The sequence below is a fragment of the Nelumbo nucifera genome, chromosome 8 (genome assembly GCF_055504915.1).
Source record: "Nelumbo nucifera cultivar China Antique chromosome 8, China Antique-T2T, whole genome shotgun sequence".
NCBI classification, from domain to species: Eukaryota; Viridiplantae; Streptophyta; class Magnoliopsida; order Proteales; family Nelumbonaceae; genus Nelumbo; species Nelumbo nucifera.
The window spans coordinates 33,043,027-33,066,471 of NC_142656.1; the positions used below are offsets into that span (position 1 = coordinate 33,043,027).

The window sequence follows — 23,445 nt, forward strand, 5'->3', positions numbered from 1 at the left end:
TTTATCATGAACCATCTCATAGGAAATAAAAAATTTTACCCAAAAGATGCATAGATCTTGAAATTACGAATCCAATGATACCAAGATTGTCCAATTTCGACATTGTTAAGCCTCTATCTTGAGAGCCAAAGCTAGACTTAATCTGAATCCTCCGTTTGGATTCATTTTCACTTCAATTTCACTAAGGAGCCTCCAATAAATAAAGCTAATCACTTAAACTTGTAATGTTTAATTTAGGCAAATTGGTGAAATGTTCCACTTATTGTCTTTATTGATTGAGAGGATCTTTCTCAAAACTGTCTTGGCAGCCCCTTCCCTTAATCAATATTCCTCCAAAAATACTTTAAATCTCATCTATTGATCTCCCTAATCTCAAACCTCAGCCCTTCATTCCCTTCTAGAATCCTCCCCAAAACTCAATAAATACCCGCCCCTTTACACATTCTAACCTAGGGAGAGATTCTAGCCTAGACATATTCTAGCCTAGGGAGAAACCCATGCAAACACGCTCACATTGCCATTAGCCACGTCCCAAAGAATCCCCACTCACTCTTCAATGTCCCTAGAGTTCCCCCATATCAGTTTGAGAGCAAGAAATTTCCTAATGTTGTGTATACATCCAAGAGAAGATGCATAAAGCATTCTTGAAGCAATAATAGTGCAACAAGAATTCACAGTCATACAACAACCATCCTACATTGTTTGGGCTACATAACAAGTGTCTCTGATCTCCCAAATAATTGGGAATTCAACCCAGAATTGGAGATCTATTCTTGGTGTACAGAGTGATCAAGGATGCGCATTCATTGCAGCAACCTAGGTTGGATTCGTCAATTCAAAATTTGAAGGTTGTTGGTTGTATCAATGAAGGAACAAGGTGTTCATTTTATGAGGTATGATAGTTCTTTTGACTTGGCGTTTAACTATTCTAGTTCACTTTTCTTTTAGTTAAATTTCATTTCCTTCTTTTGTTAAATTTTTTTATTTCTTTTAAGTAGTCTGGTAGGATTGGCATACCAACCATTCGAGGATGAATACTTTCTTAGAAGACTGTTAATTGCTTACAATTTGCAGATGCATTGCACTCCACTCTCTTCACCTATTCACTATCTAGCATTTCATTTTTCATTTTTTTTTCTTTCTTTCTTCACATAGCATACATCGACACTATCATAAGCATTACATGTGTAGAAAAGCAATCCATGTCATTTTGGAAAGTTGCATCAAATTAAATTTATTGAATAAGGTTGAGGGCTCTAGATAGACAAGGTGTGGCCTCAGCAATGTACCCAAGACTTGTCTTGAGGTATATGGGCAGCCAGACCTGACTATGGTTCCCCTACACCCATTAGGATCCTACAGAAATAAAACCAAGCCTTTGCATGTAGAGCCCTAGCAACTAGGGGTGGAAATTTTTCACCCAACCGGCTGAACCCACCCAACCCACCCAGTATCTAACCCTCCCAACCCGCCCATTTACTTGGCGGGTTGTGTGATCATCCCGTCACCCAACTCGCCCATTTAAATGGGTTGGGTTGGGTTGGGTTGTGGATAACCATTGGGTTAACCATTACAAACATTAGTATTAATTCCTTAGCCTTTTTTTTTTATTTTCTTCATTTGATTTAAATAATTTATAATTAATGCATTAATCTTCTATTAATTATTGACTAAATTTCGTTTTGTCCTAAATCAACACACTTCACCCAACATAAATCCAAATCAATTTGACCTAAGTCTGGACCAGTTCAACGCGATCTGACCCGGTCCAACATATACCGATCCAGGTCGACCCGAATTTGAAATAGACCTCGAACAAGATGGCTCGATCCCACTTGATTTGCCCGGTTTGGATCATCCGGTCCAACCATTATTCATACAACCTGACTCGACCCGATACAAGCTGACTCGGGTCGGACCGAGTGGGGTCCAAACCCTAAACCACCCTGTTTGCTTTGTTTGGTTTGGATCGTCCAGTTTGGTTCATATTCGTTCAACCTGACCCGAGTCCAGCCCGATCCTCTTTACTTCTTTTGACCCGCTTCGGACCAATCAGTTCAACCCCAAACCCGTGCACAAACCTGATATAAGCCGACCCAAGTCAATCCACCGTTGACTGAACTGGTCCGGTCTAGTCCGATTGGATTGAACCAGCCCAGTCGGGGTCTGGCCCGATCAAACTGAACTGGTACCGGTCTGATCGGGTTTTGTCTGACCTGACTGAACTGGTTCGGGCGGGATCTAGTCCTACCGAACTGATCCGGATCTAAACGTTTCAACCACTCTTGAACTTGATGTGATTACCTCGAAGACAATCTAGTTATATAGTTCAAGTTGGTCTGACCGGTTTGAACCTATGTGGTTCGTCAAATCCAAAACCCGAACATAGTTAAATGGCTTTGTTGCATGTATAAAAATAACATGCATTTAATGTGATTTGAACATTCACCACTTGTGTAAACAGCAACTACTATTACCATTAAGTTATGACTAACTTATTTGTTAAAAAGGAGTTAGTTTTTTGTTTTAAGTACATAAATATAAGATTAATGGGTTTGGGCGGGTTGGATTGGGTTAAAGCGGGTTTGGGTTGAACCCAACCCATTTAATTTTTTATAACTGGGTCATTAACAGGTTTACAGACCGAATTGAATAGAATGATACAACAGGATGCACAAATTCTTGGCGCCAATAAAAGATTTTGATCTCCACTACACAAACAGCCCATAATTCAAGAAATAAATACAAAACATTATAATTATTGTAGATAAATAAAAAATTAATTTCAGATCATTCGCCCATAGCTGAGAATTGAATTTTCAAAAGAAAACCCGTATTAGCGCAAATCGGGTAGATCCGATTATGCCTATTTGCACTGGTTCAAATCAGGTTTGATTTTGGTTCAAGAATGTGAACCTAGCTCTGATACCACTGAAGGGATGGAAGATCTATCATATGGATGGCCGAACTTGCAGGAAGGTTGGGCAAAATTTCAAAAATTTTCTTTCTCTCTCATCTGGGAACCATATTCCCTAATTTAGAAAACTACATTTTCAAGGTTTGTTCTTGAAACATAGCCGAACCAGATCTGAAACCAAAAAGAAGGGAGAGGGATATACTTGATACGAAGTAACAGTAACTCCCAACGTAGGTGTTCATGCCCAAAGATGACACATTGTATGATGAAGCAGGACAGCAGGATGGTTCTTCAACAAGAACTTGAATGCTTCAGTAAGAATCGAGCAAGGGCTGGTGAGCATGACTTCAGATTGTTTGTTCTAGCAAGAAACAATATCAAGAACGTCTCTTGGTCAGCTCCACAAGTGGAAATCGAACTGGGTAGGGGCGACAAGAACTGAGGAAAATTCTGCAGGTTGTTGAGTGTGTGTAAACTAAGGAATTTGCCCCCTATTTATAGCTTACTTTGGATCAGCCTTGTAATCCAATTAGGAGAGAATTTCTTGATCCAAATCTGATATTTGGATCTGGACTCTTAAATGGATAAAACTTATCTTATCCTTAAACTAATCCTAATCAGGTTATAAATCAGATTTCATTCGCTTTTAATTAACTGACTTAACCTAGTTCAAAATGGGCTTTAGGCCCATTAAGTCACATATCTCACTTACCCTTTAATATGCTGGCTAACTTGGCTCTCTTTGTATGGCGTGGGACCCTAGCATTGATCTACACATCAGCCACATGGGTTCAGCCCAGCCTTTGTTAGAAGGCCTGGCCGAATTCACTATAGGACACAATGAACCCCCGAGTCTATCACCATGGGTTCTTAATAGGTCCAACATTTACACTAAATGGTCCTTGGGTCCAGCCATCTTGTGAAGGCCCAAGGACTGTGGGCAGATGCAAGATTAGCCCTTCAGGTACAACCCTCAATGGTCTTACACTTAACCTCTCAGCCTATAATGATCAAACCCTACTCGACAAGAGAGGACCTCCCCCTTGGCTGCAAAGTACAGTGTTGCACTCTCTACTCACATGGATCTTGGGAATTAAAACCTTTTGCAAACATTTTTGTGAAACCATAACATATAAGTATATCTCTATATAAATATATTTTGCAAAAACAAATTTCAAACACATTTGAAGGGATTGAGAGATCCATCGTATGGACGCCCGAATATTGCGGAATAAGGGGCAAATTTCAAAAATTTTTCTCTCCCTTCAACTGGGAATCACATTCCCTATTTAGAAAATCATATTTTCAAGGATCATTCTTGAACTTTAAACTGAACCAGATCTTAACCAAAAGGAGTAGGAGAGAATTATACCTGATACAAAGAAGTAGTATCTCCCAATGGAGGTGTTCACGCCCAATGAAGGATCGAAAGACTGCTCCCACTGAAGATGAAGCAGTGCAGGATGGAGCAGAATCAGCAGTATTCTTCGACAAGAACTCTATCCTTCGCAAGAATCAGCAGGATGGTACGTGAGCACAACTTCCTTTCAATCCTTTCTCAAAGAACTGATGTCAAGATCCAATCTTGACTTCTCCCACAACTGGAGATCGAACTGACAAACAGGGCGGCAAGAACAGGAAGGCGGCAAGAGAGTATTCGCAGGGTGCAGAATTCTCTCTTCTTGTTTTCAGCACTAAAGGAAATCTGGTGATCTGTCTCTTAGGCTGCCACCCCCTTCTTTTGTTAACCTAAAAGATCAGCTCCTAATCCAATTAGGAGCAGCTTATCCAAATCATATTTGGATAAGACTTCTCTTTAGGTGATAGGGATAAACTCTTATCTTATATGCAGATTAGATTAGCTTTCTCCTAATCTCATTAGGAGGATACTAGATCTGAATCATATTCAGATCTGGACTCTCTGAGTGGATAAGATTAAGACCCTATCCTATCTACTAATCCATCTCAAAATTCGCCCCTTTAATTAACTAAATGAATAGCCCAATTCGAAATGGGCTTTAGGCCCATTAAGCTTATGTGCTCACTTAACCTTCCTAACTCCTGCCGAGTTGGGCTTCCTTGTATGGCGTGGGACCCAAGCATTGATTTACACATCAGCCACATGGGTTCGGCCCAGCCTTTGTTACAAGGCCTGGCCGAATACACCGTTAAAGACAATGCACCCCTTGAAACCCATCGAATGGGTTCTATGGGCCCAACACTTACCCTAAGTGGCCCCTGGGCCAAGCCACCTTGTAACACCCAGGGACTGTGGGCAGATGCAAGATTAGCCCATCAGGTATTATCCTCAGTGGTCTTACACTTAACCTCTCAGCCCATAATGATCATACACTGCTCGACAAGAGAGGACCTCTCCCTCGGCTGCAAGGAACAATGTTGCACTCTCTACTTATATGGATCCCGGGAATTAAAACCTTTTTGCAAACATTTTAGAAACTATAATATATACTTTTATATCTCATATAAAATATACTTTGCAAAACAAATCTCAACGGTTGAAATCGGCTGCCGGCAGTCTTGGTTTCCATCAGTGAGAGTGCACCCCCGATCATTACCTTTGTCCGACAAAGGGGCTGATCCCGTCACTGTGATCACCCACTCAGATGAATTCTCGGACTGTCCCAACATACCCAGGTTTTGACCCCCGCTAAGGATCTCACTGATTGGTACATCAAAGACAGCCCGATCCAACACCTAGTGTAGTATCACAATCGAGTCTAGGGGTCGGGTGTAACTTTCCAGTTTTGCCCATCAATCTCCAAGGTCCAGGGCAATACTGGAAATCTGGTCCAGTTCATAGATTCAATTAATCCTACACTGTATGTGCCTAGGGTCTCAACCTGGCAGCTGAGACAGGCCACCCCAACTGACTTGGTGACACCATAGTGTCAACCTTGTCAGGATAGGTCTCCCCAGACCGACCCACTGGCTATGAACATTCTAAATTAACACGAGTCTCATTAAGTGTTCAGTTTAAGGGTATTACACAGAAACATACCTAGGGAACATGAATCAAATATGCACTTTTGTTCATTTACAATACTCATAAAGTACATCATTCTGATTGAAGCTAAGGGCATACAAAACTGTCTAACAATTTGAAATCCACTTGGCGACAAATTAGTGTTAGCCTTGGTAGGATAAATCTCCCCAGATCTATCCAACGGTTGTGAATATTCTAAACTAACACGAGTCTCATAAGTGTCTAGTTTAAGGGTATTACACAGAAACATACCAAATCACATGAATCAATTATGCACTTTTATTCATTTACAATAAATGACAATAAGTACATCAATTTGATTGGAGCTTAGGGCATACATTGTCTAACACGAAGGTGTATCACATGAAACGAGGGTCGTACGAAATGAAAGTTTTTGATGAATTTGGATGGGTATTTAATTATGCCCAAAGGCAGATTGCACAAAGCAAGAGATTTCGGTGGGTATCCGATTATGTCCAAAGATGGGTTGCATGAAACAAAAGTGTTTGATGAATTTTAATGGGTATTTGATTATGCCCGAAGGCAGATCATACGAAGCGAGAAATTTTAATGAATTTCAATGGGTATTTGATTATGCTTGAAGGCGGATCGCACGAAGCAAGAGATTTTGGTGAATTTTGATGGGTATTCGATTATGCCCAATGGCAGATCACATGAAGCAAATGTTATACGAAGTGAAAATTTGGATGGGTATTTGATTATGCCCGAAGGAGGATCGTATGAAGCGAGAGATTTCAATGAATTTCAATGGGTATTCGATTATGCCCAAAAGATTTTGATGAATTTTGGTGGGTATTTGATTATGCCCGAAGGCGGATCGCACGAAGCTAGACATTTTGATGGGTATTCGATTATGCCTGAAGGCGGATCGCATGAAGCAAGGCATTTTGTTGGGTATTCGATTATGCCCGAAGGCGGATCACATGAAGTGAGAGATTTTGATGGGTATTCGATTATGCCCAAAGGCAAATTGCACGAAGCGAAAGATTTTAATGAATTTTGATGGCTATTTGGTTATGCCCGAAGGTGGATATTGCATGAAGCAAGGGTCGTATGAAATGAAAGATTTTGATGAATTTTGATGGGTATTTGATTATGCCTGAAGGCAGATCGCACGAAGTGAAAGATTTCGATGGGTATTCGGTTATGCCCAAAGGCGGATTGCACAAAGCGAGGGATTTTGATGAATTTAGATGGGTATTCGATTATGCCTGAAGGCAGATCGCACAAAGCAAAAGATTTTTGATAATTTTAATGGGTATTCAATTATGCTAGAAGGAGGATCACACAAAGTGAAAGATTTTGATGAATTTTGATGGGTATTCGATTATGCCCAAAGGCGGATCATACGAAGCGAGAGATTTTGATGAATTTCATGGGTATTCAATTATGCCTAAAGGTGGATTGCATGATGCAAAACTTTTTTGATGAATTTCGATGGGTATTTGATTATGCCCGAAGGCAGATTGCACAAAGTTAAAGATTTTGATTGATTTTACAAGTCTTGGATGATTTAGATGAAAGAAAGTTGAATGTTTAATGACTTTTGGATTTGGACAACTTAGATGAAAGCAACTTGCACAAAAGGATTATAAAAAAAAGATTTTTAGGTAAAACTTTGTTTTGGATAGATGATTTAAAGAACTTTGGATTAGGTGCATGCCAAATTTTTGGATAATGAAAAAAATTGTAAGGAAATTCTTAGATTATTGGGATTAAAGACTTTTAGATGATTTTGGGTTTTCGGGAAAACTTTTGGATGATTTGGAAAAGATTTTTGTATGCTTTAGAAAATATTTTTGGATGGTTTGGATGAAAGGAAAAGAGATGTGATTGAGCTTGTCTTTTTTTCGAATCAAATAAGGATTAAGTAGATGGTCAGATCTTGCTTTCGACAAAACAATGACACTCAAAAGAACCTGCCTACCCTTAATGGGGTATGAGATTTGATGATAGAAGCACTATTGGTTTTAGAGATATGTGTCTTAAAAATGTTAGATGCTAATTAGAAATTCATTTTGAGAAATATTCGAGCAAGAGGTGGTTGCCCCTTCCATGTAAAGATTGAATCATCACAACTTACTGAATCGAACTTCTTGTGTTTTGGTATTCTTGCCTTGAGTTTGGAATGTATTCTTCTCTTTTTTTTTTCTTTTTTGTTGTTTTCTTGCCCTTTTCCCCCTGGTTTAGTGTTTCCAGGTCTGACTTCTCTTTTTTTTTCCTCATTTGGGGTGCCTACACTTGATTCCGTCATTGCTAGCGAATAAAGGTGTGCCCAAAGCTAGCTTGCTAATGTCTTAAAGATCAATGATGTCCTATTAGATGGGATGAAACGTGGCTTAAGACAAGGTTCAAAATCAAAAGATAAGTGGCTCAAATATTCTTTTGACATAGGTTTCAAATACTTGAATTAACGAATAGGGCTTTTGGCACTTTTTTTTTGAATTTTCTTCTTTTTTTATTCCCTTCGGATGGGAAATGCTTTTCATGTCTTTCAATGCCATGAGCCACACGTCTTTCTTGATTTAGGAGGACTTTTCGTTGGGGTGAATAATGAGATGGGGTTAGGATGAAATTGAAAATAGATGTTTAACTTAATTGCCCCAATTTTTTTCCTCTTTTTTTTCTTCAAAATTGCACTTTGTTGACTTAGTTTTTCCTTTTGACTTTATTCCCTTTTTTGACTTGTTGTAAGGGCATTCGAACATTTAACATCTGTCTATTGACATAAGGGTTTAGTCAAAGAATAGGTTCAAAGGATTGGTTAGTGGATTAAAGACAAGATAAAATGATTAATAGATGGCCTCCCTTCATCTCTTGATTGTATGTATGACTTATGAAATAAAATACATGTTAAGCTTGTCCCCAATTGATCCTTCAAGGGATAAGTATTACTCTTTGACAATGTTGGAGTCCTCTAGTGAACTTGCCCCTAGCTCTTTTTGTAGTTTTTTAGGCTTTTTCTTTCTTTTTTTCTCCTTTATCTTTTTTTGCCCTTTGATTTTCCCTTTTAATTCAAGCATCTTTGGAAACTTGTGGGATTTTTCAAAAAAAGGTTTAGATGAAAGACTCAAATGAGCTGACTATCGTCTGAATGAATGATAAGGGATTGAGGGAAATGATTGACCGAAAATGGCCTCTAGTCATTTCTTTGATCGATGAGTAATTGATATTGGTTTTGATGCCTTTATACTGACTTAGGAGTAGCTACTGCGAAGTCGATTTAATGCCCTATTTCCTTTAGTGCCTATACTATCCAGGGTTGTCCCCTTCTCCGATCATTTTCTGTTTTTAATTTCCACTTAGTAACCAACTTTTCTCAAGAACATATATGTGAGACTTGTTGCAAGTTTTCGATCATTAAATTTAGATACACTATAGAAGAATAAATTGGGCCCAGTTGAATTTGTTGTTTTGTCGAGAGTAAGCATAGGGACACAAATATTGGTTAATGATGTAGGGTGATCCAATCCAGCCCATTTGAGGTTGGGAGGCCTAGCCCATGAGCGCCAAATTCGGGAATGAGATCCACTACAGCAGGGGTTACCCTACTCCCCTTGTACGAAGCCAATCGCGGGGTGCCCACACGTCCCCGCAGAGCTCTTTAACTCCCCTCATATGACACCCATCTCAGGCGTTCATCTCCACCTACCTCCAGGCAGTTCAAGTATAAATAGGGGTGCCCCCACTAGGTAAGGGGATCGAATACAATCTTTAGTATGAATTTGGAACTGGGCTCACAAACCACATCCTGGTTCACCTCTATGTACCCCATACTAACTTGACCATTAGAGACTCTGCCTTGGGTTCTCACTTGGGGCCTTTGATGTATTCTGTCTTGCAGTATCTTGGCCACCCACCTTTGGATTTTATAGTGCTCGGAGCCTCCTCCGCCTCGGCCTCTTCAGCAGCCTCTTCGAACCCTCGAAGCCTTCAGTTTGCCTTAGGAGCATAGGGATGAAATTACTTTGTTGTCCTCGGCTAATCCGAGCATCAACAATTAGCGCTGTCTGTGGGAAGCGTTGTTAAGACGTTGCCTAAAAAGAACATTGATAAGCTATCAAGTCCCTGAGCTCCAACCAACAAACATGGTACGAAGAACAAGAAATACAAAAAATCTTGTCACCAATGAATAGTTCCAGGTCGTGCTTGATCGCCTAGAGTACTTGACACAACGAGTTGAGCAGAACTACCCCCAGGCAGGTGATTGCCCCCAAGGTGACCACCTCGTCGAAGAGCCCACACACCCGGGCCAGGATGGGTCCACCAACCAATCGGTCTCCAACCTCAGCCACGCGTAGTGGACCGAGCTCTTTGAGTCGTCCAGCCGATCCGCACTCCCAAAACACTAGACCTCCCAGTTGATGGGAAGACAACTTCAGACCTCCTAGCTGAAGGGAGAAGGAACTAAAACAATCAAAGGATAGCCACTAGCTCTCTGACCAGCATCACCGACATCAAAGGGCCAAGCCGAGGGATGAAGGCAGATGCTGTGATCATCCCAGCGTCCACTCTAGGGCTGAGGGCCGGCGTCGAGCCTCTTCCCCTCATGTCTCGGACCTCTGAGACAACTTGAATGACCACCGCTCTAAACGTGAAGCATGTGGTCTCAAATCTGAGCACTCCGGAGTTCGCGCTGATCGCCATCATGCCCATGAAGATCGGAACGGTGCATGGGCCATGCCCAACCCCATGTTCGCTGAACTCCGAGCCAAGCTTGGCGCTGCCAAAGCTGAGCTCCATCAAGTAATGGAGGGCCAAGTTGGTACCTTGGTCGGACAAAGAAATTCCCTTGGGAGAATGGATGCCTTCTCCCCTAATATCGTCGTCGAGCCTCTACCCCCAAACTTCAAGGCTCCCACCTTGGAGATGTACGATGGGAACATAGACCTGGACGACCACCTGGAGAGCTTCAGGGCACTCATGATCCTGTACGGATACTCTGATGCCTTGACATTCCGGACTTTCTAGGCGACCTTAAAGGGAGCTGCTTGGTGGGGGTTTTCCAGCCTCCCACCTTGATCCATCACCTCATGGGAGCAGTTTTCCAACATGTTCCTCGCCCGCTTCATCAGCAACCGGCACCCCTAGAAAAGCATTGTCTCGCTGATGACTGTCAAGCAGAAGAGAGGAGAGAGTTTGTGGTCATATACCGACCGCTACAAAAAAGAACTCGAGGTTCATGACCTCGACACCTGGTCTTTATACATGCTGCTATCAGCGGGCTCCTGCCTGGCTTGGCTCTCAAGTGCTCCGTTGCCAAAAGGCAACCAAAGACGAAGCTGGAGTTCATAGAAAGGGCCCAAAAATACATTGTCATTGAAGAGGCTTTGGCTACGGACGCCCATGAGAGAGTCATAGAGCACTAGGACGGAGCCCCTGAGAAGAAGAGGAAGAATGGAGACAAGGGCTGCAGCAACAACAACCACAATAGGAAGCCACCAGCCTCGGCCTTGGCTTACAATCAGTAAATGCTACTCAACTCCACCCGCACATAGATTTTGATGCAAATCGGGTAGGAGAAATTTATGAAGTGGCCTGAAAAGTTGAAGAACCCCCGTCAGGGGAACCCAAAAAGATAGCTCTTGAGCGCCTCCAACTAGTAGATGCTCCACTAGTCGACTTCTTCGGTAGCATCGTCAAACAAGAGGGCAAGATCTCCCTACCAGTCACGGTAGGAACAGAGCCCCAGTAGGTGACTAGGATGACAAAGTTCCTGGTCGTGAAGATTGGCTCACCCTACTCTGCCATCATGGGGAGACCAACTCTTCATGCACTCCGGGCAGCCATCTCTTCCTACCACCTCACCTTGAAGTTCCCCATCGAGCACGTCGTCAGAGTTGTTCGTGGGAACCAGCATGCCGCTCGTTAGTGCTATGTGGCAGCGCTGAAGGGCAAGAATAAAGAAGCTCTGCCACTAGAGGGGCTCGACCTTAGGGAGGAGCCAACGAGCTGAGGCTAGCTAGCCGAGGACCTCGTCTTGGTCCCCCTAGACAAGGACGAGCCCGACAAGACAGTCCACGTCGGGTCCAACCTTCCACCCGAGAGCTTACCTGAACTGGCTGAGCGTGCACTCAATCTCTAGGCCAGTTCAGTAGAAGAAGGGGAACTTTGCACCAGAGCATTGGAAGGCCATAGAGGAAGAAGTTGAAAAGTTACTCGCCCATCTTAGATCTTGGATGCTGCCTTTGAGAACTGTGCAATTATTTGTTGAGTGCCCTGGTCCTTGGTGATAAGAGCAATACTCGCCCATCTTAAAGCTCTTTAGTAGGGGATTGGGAATTGGATTTGGTGACAATGGTGTACAATATTCATTCTTGATCAGTTGAAGAAGTAATTGAGACTACAGAGGGAGGGGAGTAAATCGTCTCTTGACTCTTCTTTTGAAAGGACTAGTTAAATTTCGATGTTTCTGTGTTGAAGAGGAAGGTTGATGTATGATGGCAACGATAGTAGGTTCTTTGATCTCAACTAATGGATTCGTGGATGCTAGGTGGACTTTCTTGTGCTTAATTCCCCATTCAATGCATGCACCAACCTTTTGCAATTGATGAAAGTCTTGGAAAACTTGTTCTATCATTGATGAATAGAAGGGTTCTTTGAGTGGCTTGATGAAAATCTTAATCGCATCATACTCTTGCAAGGGTTCCTTCACTTTGATAGATGTAATTTTCCATCATTTCAAATACAAAGAAGTTTTCATCCTGTCCTTGAGTAAGGTGTTCTAGATCAGTAATGGGTGGAAATCAAAACTCTGGATAAATTGTTCCGCCAATTTGCTCCATGTCCTTTGAGTGTCTAGGTTGAGTTGGGTATACTAATCCAAAGCAGCTCCTTTTAGGCTCTTAGAAAATAGGTGGTCTAACAATCTTTTATCAAATCCAAGTTGAAACATGTCTATACAATAAAGAAGGATGTGAGCTATAGGACAACTAGATCCATCGTGCTTGTGGAATTTTGGGATTTTAACTTTTCCAATAAGGTTTAGGTTAGGATGAGGACACAAATCATTGAATTCAATTATCTCTTCTGGTTGGGACACTCATATGTCCTTCATATCTTCCTTCATCTTGGCCAACTCTTCTTAGTAGAGTACAATCGACAATTCTTGCTCAATGGGAGGTTGATGAGAGACTTACTCCATCACGACCTAAGAAGGGTTCCATCATTACATAAATGTGTTTGATTGGTGTTGTGTCACTTTGTTCTATTCTATTGGAAATAGGCTAGCCTAAAATTTAGTTGTCTCAAGGGTCTAGGTTGATGGTTGCATGAGGGTATCAATCTAGGTTGTATGCATCTAATAGGTGGGAATAGACTAGTGTGGGCTAACGACTAGTTATAGGGATGCAACATGTGATGACATGCGATATACTAATGCAAATGATGAAGTGTGGGCAAAAACAACGAAAAACCATGACAAAGCCGACCTACCCCCTAGTATGCGCCTAGAGCTATCGAGGTTTCTATGACTTGGCTAACTAGATCTTGGATCCTAAGCAAGAACTGGTCAAGGTTCAACCTAACTTGCGAGGGTGTAGGATGCTATGGGTGAGGTTGAGGCAATAAACTTGGTGTGAAGTGATAGAGTTGAAGTGTCTACACAAGTGTTGGTCAAAAGGGTGGGATTGATCATATTCGATGGTTGTCTAGCTATTGATTGGAGGGCTCCTAAGAAGGCAAGCTATTGGGTAATTAGATAATATGGCTTCCTTGGAGTGGGTCAAGAGGACCTAGCAAGGATGTGTAGAGATCTATAGGCAACTAGGCTAGATTATGCAAGGGAAATGTCTTAAATTAGTGGATCTTTGCCGAAATTTGGGCAAAACATTTAGATGGTGAAAACCAAGGTCGAATTTGAAGTTGGAAAACAAATCCATTGTTCAAAGAAACTTTGAAAAACCTTTTGGGGGTTTGAGCAAACTTGATTAACTTTGTCGATTTTGATGAGATTAAAGAGTATTCATAAACTTTGATGTTTTTTAAAGTTTATGGATGGTTAATTTTGCAATTGACCATACATCATTATTATCATGTGAGTTAGTAATTGATAAAGAAACTTTATTTTGATAATCCTTACAATAGAATTTGATGGTTTGACAATTTTATTTCATTTCATTTTATGAGTTGTTTCTTTATTGTGTTTTTGTTGACTTGATAGATTTCTATATTGGATTATTCTGGAAATAGATTTTTATTATGATTTATGTATTGGGATTTGATGCTATTTACTATATTTGTTCTTTTTCCTCGTTTTATTATTAATTTTGGGACTTCGGCAACTAGTGTTGTAATTAGGATTAAGTTCTAACTTAGAAAATACTCTTGGGTTTTGGAAAAGGTTAAGACTTGAAGGAAATGCCGAGAGCAATTAGTTCATGCACCATGTTTATGAAACAATAACCTTTCTTATGTTGTTCCCCAAGAGCAAACTCATTGGGTCAAACATCTACTCAGTTTGGAGAAGAGCAAGAAAGATATTTGAACTCAAAAGTTTATGAAGGATCATGACAATGTCTTTTCGATACTAGATAAGAGAATATCAATCTCTACACCATATGTGTACCTACTTGACATCCCGAAGTTTTGAAGGTATGAAGGTCCAAGTGGCCTTTTAATGTTATTTCTCGAGAGTAACTCATAGAGCCAAACATCTACTTGGCATAAGTTCAGTTGAGGAAATGAAGCATCCTTTGATATTGGTTAAGGGAGGGTTAGACCCTTCACCATATATATCTACTAGATCCTCCCAGAGTTTAAATACTTCGAATGGGTCAAAATGGTGTTTTGATAGAGTTAGGTAACTACTTAGCTAACAAATGGACACATGACAGATAATAAAAGGGGTTAAAATGGCCTTTTGAAGCTACCTCTCAAGAACTGAGATCATAGAGTCATGCATCTACTTAGCCAAGATAGGAAACAAAAACATGAGTTAGAAAATGGTCATCTTAGATAAGAGTTTCAAATTCTGATAATTGTAGTTTTGATTTTTATCTTAATTCCTAGATTTCTTATCCTTAATTTTTTATTAACATAGTTTGGATCTCAGATGAAATTTTCTAGATTTGATCTTGATTTGTTAATTGGTTTCAATTTTTTTCTTACATTATTATTGTTATTTAACTTTGATTCAAGATTTCAATATGTTAGATTACTTGGGATCACTTGGATAACATTTGGAAATTTGGGCCTAGGTGTTGCCTTCAATGACTTTTAGGCCCTGTTTGCATTTTAGTAAGTTATTTACCCAGGTAAATGCACTTACCCAGGTAATTATTTCCCAGGAAAGATTTACCCAAGTGAGTGTATTTAACCATGTTCTTTAATTTCCCATGTAAATAAGGCAATGACCATTTTATCCACAAAAATCCATTGCTACAAGGGACATCTTTGTCTCTTTCAAGTGTTGGCAACTTTCCCCCAGGGTGGGAAAGTTATTTACCCACCTAGGAGATGGGTATCACTTACCCAGGTAAGTGGTACCCAGGAAAATAAACTTTCCCTGGTCCCCACATAAATCTGAAAAAAGAACATGGGGTTTTTGGCCAATGGGAATCAAAATCCCATTAACCAATTTTCCCCCCTCTCAAAATCTAGAAAATGAATTCCCCCTTAGGGTGTTTTAGTGTCTTTTAATGGAAGATCAAATCTTCTTTTTTTTGTTGGTTTTTTAAAGGTTTGAAAGAGTTTAGGCTTCATTTTCTTTATCCTACTTCTAAAGATGGGAGGAAGGGGTGATGAGCAAGAAGGGAGGTGCGATAAATAGGTTTTGGAGTGTGATGAGCAAGAAGGGAGGTGTGATAAACAGGTTTTGGAGTGCGATGAGGAAAAAGGGAGGTGTGATGAATAGGTTCTGGAGTGCGATGAGCAAGAAAGGAGGTGCGATGAACAGGTTCTGGGGTGCAATGAGTTAAACATGAGGTGCGATGAAAAGGTTCTGAGTTGCGATGGGAGTGTTCTGAGTTGTGATGGGAGGGTTTTGAGCTGCGATGGGAGGGTTCTGAGTTGTGATGACGCTTTAAAAGAGATGTGATTTTGATGTTCTGGGCTGTAACAGAACTGAACTCAAGTGTGATTTTGTAGTTCTGGGCTGCGATGGGATTAAGAGAAGGTGCGATTTTGGACTTTTGGGTTGAGACGTTGCTCTAAGGAGGTGTGATTTGGATTTCTGGGTTGCAATGAGGTTGAAGGGAATTCCGATTTAATTTCGATTTTTTGTGCAACAATGGGATTGAAAGGAATAAGCCACGATTTTGAACTTTTGGGTTGCAATGAGGCTTTAAGAAGGTGCAACTTGTCAATCTAAAGTGTGATGAAACTGAGAAAATGCGATTTTAGGTTGTGACTTTGGACTTTTAGGTTGTGATAGAGATGAAATGAGGTGTGATTCTGAGACCTTGGTTGTGATTTCTGTGAAGATGCGATTTTGGGTGAGACTCTTGTTACAATTTCGACAAAGGTCTGGTTCTGGGTGAAGTTTTAGGTGCGATTTGGTCACAAGAATGGTTTTGGGTGCGATTACAGTGTATGAGGAAGAGGTCTTCCACGCCAACCAACATGGAAACCTAATTTCAAACCATGCTGGGAAGGTCTGTCATGCCTAGCCTTTTTGAGACGTTATTTTAGATCGCGATCCAGAAACTTAAACTTACCAACACAAAACAAGTAGAATGAATTTGAGTCTGAACAACACTCGATAAAGGTTTTAGTTGCCCCTAGTGGAGTCACCAGCTGTGAGCTCCGGGAAGCTCATGGTCGGCTCGAAAAGTTGGAGTCGCCACCTATTTTTTAGAGGAAATGGGCCATCATTTTCAGATTTGAAAAAATCGATTAAAGTCTTTGAGAGTGACTATGTTCTCCATGGAAAAGGCATACAATCGAGTGATTTCATGTCCCAAGCATTGGGAGAGGGAAGTTAGAAGGCACCCCTATCTCCAAGTTGCTGTAGCAGCCCACTACGGGAGTTATTCAGGCTCAATTTCTTTTAGAGAAAAACAAAAGTGGTTACAGGAATTTCTTAAATCTAGAGGAACATGCTTTCAATTTCTCCTAAGACTGATTTTGAGGTGATGTTATCGGGTCTTAGGTACTAATTTTCCTAAGACCTTCGCCTGTCTTCCTCTATTCTCAATCAAGAACAAATTGCAAACGATAGTTCTCCAACATTTCAAAACCTCAAGCAACCAAAAAAAAACTAAAACAAAAAAATAGAGATTACAAAATCAAGTTTAAAAGTTAAAATGAAAGACTTAGCTTTCGTACGTACCTTGATGGGAGTTTTCCAACAATAGGAACAAGTTCAAAAAAGCTTGAATGAGATATTGTGATGGATGGTGCGCTTTTTGGTTTCAAATCTCGAAGCTGAAAATAGGTAGGTGGATTTGAAGTTTGATCTTCAAGGACTTTGGGATTATAGAGGTTGGGAAAAATGTTATTTTTTCCTCTTCTTCTCTTTAGATCTCTCTCTTTCTGGTTTTCTACCCCTTTCTCTTTTCCTTTCTCTCTCTCTTGGGGCCTCCCTCTGGTTTCCTTTCTCTTCTCAAAGCTTGAGTTGGGTCTGTATTTATAGAGGAAGAGGTATGAAATTCATCCAATCACAAGACTTGGGCTTCAAGAAAACTTTTACAAGAGAATGGACAAGGAATTTTTCAAAAAAAATGGTGATCAGTCAACTTTTCCTCTTTGGTGAAATATTATCTTCAATTTGGGGGTGGTTTTCATGGGTTTTGTGTGTGCAATGGAAGTTCAGAGCATGCCTGTCATGGCAGTCTCATATTTGGAATTGCTAGTGGAAGAAAATGTAAATTTGATGAATTATTAAATGCTATTTTGTCTTTACTTAGTTTTAAGTAGGGATATCTTAGGGTTTTTAGGCCTTTTGAGTCTATTAAGCTCTATTTCATTGGTCCAAGTGTTCTAATGAGTCAAGAATGGGTCTGACATCAGCCATTAACCTTCTGACATCAGCTATTAAGCTCTATGTCAAAATGGTATATTTCTAGTTTAATAGTTAAATGGATGAATCTGGTCCTGAAATTTGAAGTACTGGGGTTTTTTTTTTGGTCTTTGAACATTGTAGTGAGGTTTGATCGGAAAAATAGGGTCAGAATGATGGAGATTTATGGCTGATAAGTTTGGATAAACGAGATTTGCTAAAATAAAATCTTTGTTTGATGAAGGGTCAAACGAGGGAATTTGGAACTACAATTTGGTAGGTAGGCATTTTTTGTCATCTTGTATCTAATGGAAGTGATAGATCTTTGATCAAAGGTGTAGATTTATTGATTTAGTTCAGATCATGGTCTTAGCTTATGGTTTTCCGATCAACGAAATGGTTGGAAATGAAATATTACTTTTTCAACGGTCAAATGGAGGTATTTAGTCATAAAATTTGATGTGCTGGGGTTTATTGGGTTTCCAAATACAATGGTAATGTCTAATCGGTCATGAAGTTGGAATGATGGATGGCAAACTTTAATTAATAAGATTTATTGAAATAAAATCTTGGTTTGATGAAGGGTCAAATGGGGGAATTTTGGGATGAAATTTGGTAGGTAGGCATGGATTAAGGTGAGGACTCAAGTGGATGGTCCTGATCTAAGAAAGATATGGCTGATCTTGGTAATCGTTCAAGGCCAACAGAATGGGATCTTGATGTTTTTATGATTGGTTGTAAATTCGTGTTAGGATTTGCCAATTGATTATTTCCTAATAACCTCGAGGTGATTGACATGTTAGATTTGATTTTGGAGGAGTTGGATTTTGAATATCGCATAGATCGAGGCCATTAGAAAGGAAGTTTTCATGATAAACGGTGGATCTTTGTAGTTTAGTTATGAAAATTGATGTGTAACTAAGTTGTAGTTTTCCAAGTCTAGGGATGATGTCTGATCAGACGTTGATCTGGTTGTGTTTCCAAGTTTCTAGGGTCTAAGAGGAGGGTTCGAAGAGGTAGGGTAAGGGGACCGAGCAAAAAATGGGTTTTGACAATTAGGTTTTAGATTGAGTCATCATTGATATGCTAGCCAGTGAGATCCATCGAGGATCAAATACCTGAGTGTATTTTGACAGTTTGGGAAATCACCTGAGTGAGTAATCATAGTGAAATGATTGGCTCCTTTGTCAAACAAAGTGAATATCATGGTTTATACTCTCTGATGGAAACTTAAACAATTAGTAGTGGATTTCAACTATATTTGAAATCTGATTTTCAAAATATATTTATATGTTATATTACTATTTTGTGAAAATGGTTTGTAAAAGTTTTTAATCCTAGGATTCATCTGAGCAAAGAGTGTGACAATACATCTTGCAATCAGGGGAGAGATCCTTCCCTGTGGGTAGTGTTTTGAGGATTATGGGCTGAGAGGTTAAGTGTAAAAGACCATTACAGGGCTGATTGTCTAATGAGTTTTATCTTACATAAGTCAATTATCCTTAGGTCTTTATAGGGTTGCTAAATCCAATGATTGTTTAGTTGTAAATGTTGGGCCCAAACTGAGGCCAAGCGGATTGAGTTAGGGGGTTCAGTACTCTTAGTAGTGAATTTGACCTAATCTCATTCAAGGGTAAGACTGAACCCTTATGGACTTGTGTGAGACCTTTCTATGTTCCCTCGCCATACAATATTCAGGCCCAAAGTGGCCATGTGACACTTAGGGTCATGATCAATTGGAGAAAATAGGCCTTAGGCCCATTACTAATATGATTAGTTAAGTGATCACATAACAACTTAAGTTGTCATGTGACTTGGGTTGAAAATTGGCATGGATCTGTATATGGAGCACCTATCGTCTTAAGAGGATAATGCTTATCAATTAAAGATAAAGTCCTGATCCAAATTTGATTTGGATTAGCTTCTAGTTAGATTAGGAGAATGCTCTATATAAAGTAGAAAGAGGGGAGAGTCCAATTCAGCTGATTCTCCCCACTCTCTTATTCTCTCATCTTCTCTCCCAAAAACCCTAGCATGACCTAGCCATTGCAAGAACTGAATTTCATAAGTTTTTCCACTCTGTTTTTGCAAGAAAAGCGTTGGAAAAATCTGGCTCACAAATCCCATTCAATCTAAGCAAGTTGGATAGCAGTTTTGCTAAAACAGTGTTGCTAAATCAGCTTCTCATACCCGCTGCACCATCTTCAGTTGAAGGCCAATTTTGGGACTGATATTGGGCGTGAACTACCACTCTGGAAGCTATGATTTGTGGACTCCATATCAAGTATAATCAATTTTGATTACCATTTCAAATATAGTTTTGTTCAATGCAAGATCGAATTAGAAATTTTAGATTTCAAAATTACTAGGAAATTGGTTTCCGGGTTGAGTTAGAAATGTTTTGAAAATCGCCCAGCCATCAAGCATGATTCAGCCTTCCATAATTTAATTTCTAACCCTTCCAACAAGACATGGTGTGAGTGAGGTTTAATCAAGTATGTCGGATTGGTATTAGGGCCATGGCAAAGTCAGTGGTGGATTTAGAGGATTTTGAGTTAAGACCTGGACTCTGTAGGTTCTTTTTTGGAGTTTCAAATGGATCGAAAAGGAATGTTTAGATGTTTGGAGATGAATTGGCGGTTTAGATGGAGGACCGAGGAAAAATTGGGTGTTAACACACCTCTAACTTTCCTTATTCTTTGGAACTAGGGTTATAGCCTTCTTCAAAATGTGTCAATCCATTACCTAAACTTCCAAAATGTGCTAGTTTAGTACAAAACCATCAACTGCTGTTAAGTGGCATGTGAAAGGATGCAAATGCCATTCATGTGTCATCTAATTTTCTTTATCAATCATGCATCCAAATGCCCAAATCTCTTAGAAGCCGATAGAGAAAAGCAATGATGTTGGGCATTAAAGTCATCAGCCTTGTAGCACTGAACAAGGTCTCTCTCTCTCTCTAACATGGTGAATGAAAGAAAGTTGTTCATGCAGCGGTTTTGCTGGTATTATTTCATGGAGTCTGCCTATTGGGTGTTTTGAAATCCAATGTAGATGATGATTCTTCTGGCTCGGGTGTGGGATGATAGACTGATAGTGCGGGATGATAGAGTGTGGCATATTGCAAGTAAAGCTTGTGATTTTGGGCCGTGTTCTACATAGGAAATAGAGGCGTTGGCTTTCAAGGAAGGTTTGATGCTGGATAAAATACCGAATTTGAGGAATCCAATCTTATAAGGTGATGTGTTAAGCACAAAGAATTAATCAATACTTAGAATCAATTCTAAGCCCAAAAAGAGAATCAATTTCCATAATTTTCAAAAATCCAAACTAAATTAAAAGTAATTTTACTTTTTTAAGGGTCATTCACAATTCATCCAAATTCATTCCGTGAAAGTAGAGCAAATTAGGCTACTTACTTTATCCGTAGCCATAATTTTCAAAAATCCAAACTAAATTAAAAGTAATTTTACTTTTTTAAGGGTCATTCACAATTCATCCAAATTCATTCAGTGAAAGTGGAGCAAATTAGGCTACTTACTTTATCAGTAGCCAGATATGCTTGTAGTACTTGTGATTGTTCAACACTAATTTAGTGCTGGGATTTCAAACTATCAGAGTATTTCTTTGGAAAATTCAAGGACGTGTATGTAAGATTCGAATGGGAGAGGGAAGGAGTTCGGCACCCCTCTCATAAATCCAATAGGTAGGGCCCATATAGAATTCCACGTAGACAATGAACATAAAAAAGGAGCTAAAAAACTACTAAGGCATTAACAAGTAAAGACAAAACAAGAATACACCAACCTCAGAAAATCAAACCCCACTTATTTATTTATTTATGCTTTCATCACATATTTTCTCTTTACTACTTATTTCTGTTCTTGACTATTGTAGAAAATCCACCTGTTCATGGGAGCGTTTAGGTTGATCACTCTCTCCGACTCTAGTGTCAAGACAAAATGAGCAATAAACAAAAAAAAAAAAAAAACATGTTTCTTGGCATGAATTTAATGAAACTATCTATTAATCAAATAGATAACTATGATTAAACACAGATAACTTAAACAAGGATAAAGAATGATTCAAACTACTAATTAATCACTAACTAAAGATATAGCAAAACATATTAATATCATTATAAAAGATTGAAAACAAGGCGAACAACTGATTAGCAGATCGATGGGAAGAATAAGAAAAAAGAACAGAGATCTGACTATGGCTTTTTTTTTATTCACATGGAGGTCAATCCTAAATTAGATGAAAATAGGACAATATAAAACCACCATTATAACCTAAAAACGATTTCAAAAACTAAGAGAAGAAATGAACAAAGATAATAAGGTTCGATCTAAGAGTTCAAATCAAATTTATGCATTGGTTAAAAAGAGAACAGGAGAAAAACACGGCTGGACTGGGTCGATACTGAGAACTTAAAGGAGTCGGTTTGGAAAACCAGCTATGCCAGTTCTTTCTCTTCTAAATCCCTATCTCCTATAACGATCGGCATGAAAACAATAAAAGAGGAAAAACGAAACATAGAGAAGAGTTTACCTGGTTGAATGTTGGCCTGAACAAAATCGATGGAGCAGGGGAAACTTCAGTATCATACTATCCTTGGTTTCTCCCTCTTCGAACTACTGCAATGGTTGATGCTCGTGGATAGGAGCTTGTTGAGATCACTCAGAAACCATCACCTATGGTCTAGGCTTCACTTGAGACTAAAAGAGAACGAATATGAGTGGCGTCCACTATAGTCGGTTAGATCAGTTGTGATCGGAAGTGAGCAATGCAGCAACGATGGTGGAAATTACTGTGGCAGACGGATTCGATCAATATGAGAGTGAGGGAAAATGACAAGAGAATAGAAAATGGAGAGAGTAAGAGAGAAGAGAGATCGAGTGAAGAATACCGCCGCTGCTAGGAGTTGCAGCGGCGGTTCGGTTGGAGAGATAGTGGCAGAGGAGGGGACTACACAGCCCCCGCTAAATTAAGAAGAAAAAAAAGACAAGTGTTTTGGTGTGTTTAGGACTTAATCATATGGTTTGATTGGCTTAGATGTGTTTGGATCAAGGGGATCTAGGTTGTGGGTGCTTTAAGCTAACGAAAGGGATAGAAATGAAATTTTTGCTTGATGAGAGGGTAAACAGAAGAATTTTGAGTTGAGGTTTGTTGGGTAAGTATTTTGGGAGGTCTTGAGTCCGATGGTGGTGTCTGATCTAAGGGTTGAGGTGTAAATGGGTGTTGATCGGGGCCATCGAATTAGTATCGGATAGGTTTAATAGTGGATCTGAGCGCTCTTGGGGCAAGATTCGAGTTTTTTGGGATTTTAGGTGTTTCAGAGAGATTGAAAGGACTTCATTGGATGTCTGAAGTAAATTGGGGGTTCAGACGGCAGACCAAGAAAAAATCGAATGCTGACAACGAATATCATCCCTACACCGCCACCCCGTCTTATGCTTTCCCCTGATATATCTGTTCTTGTGCTAATATGATCGCACACCACGATCTTCCCTTTAATCAATGTTTTGTTAAGACTGTCCTTCTAACAAAAGCTGCATAAAA

The 23,445-nt window shown here is 39.8% G+C and overlaps 1 protein-coding gene across 1 annotated transcript in view; it reads right to left on the reverse strand.

The window, feature by feature from the left end:
* The window catches only part of LOC104603169 (adagio protein 1), a 95,202-nt gene extending 72,361 nt beyond the window's left edge, over positions 1 to 22,841 (reverse strand). Inside the window, exon 1 of the mRNA XM_088892883.1 lies at positions 22,435 to 22,841. Coding sequence (XP_088749009.1) covers positions 22,435 to 22,490 — 56 coding nt within the window. The 5' untranslated portion in view covers positions 22,491 to 22,841. The remainder of the gene's footprint in view (positions 1 to 22,434) is intronic.
* Positions 22,842 to 23,445: the final 604 nt, after the last annotated feature.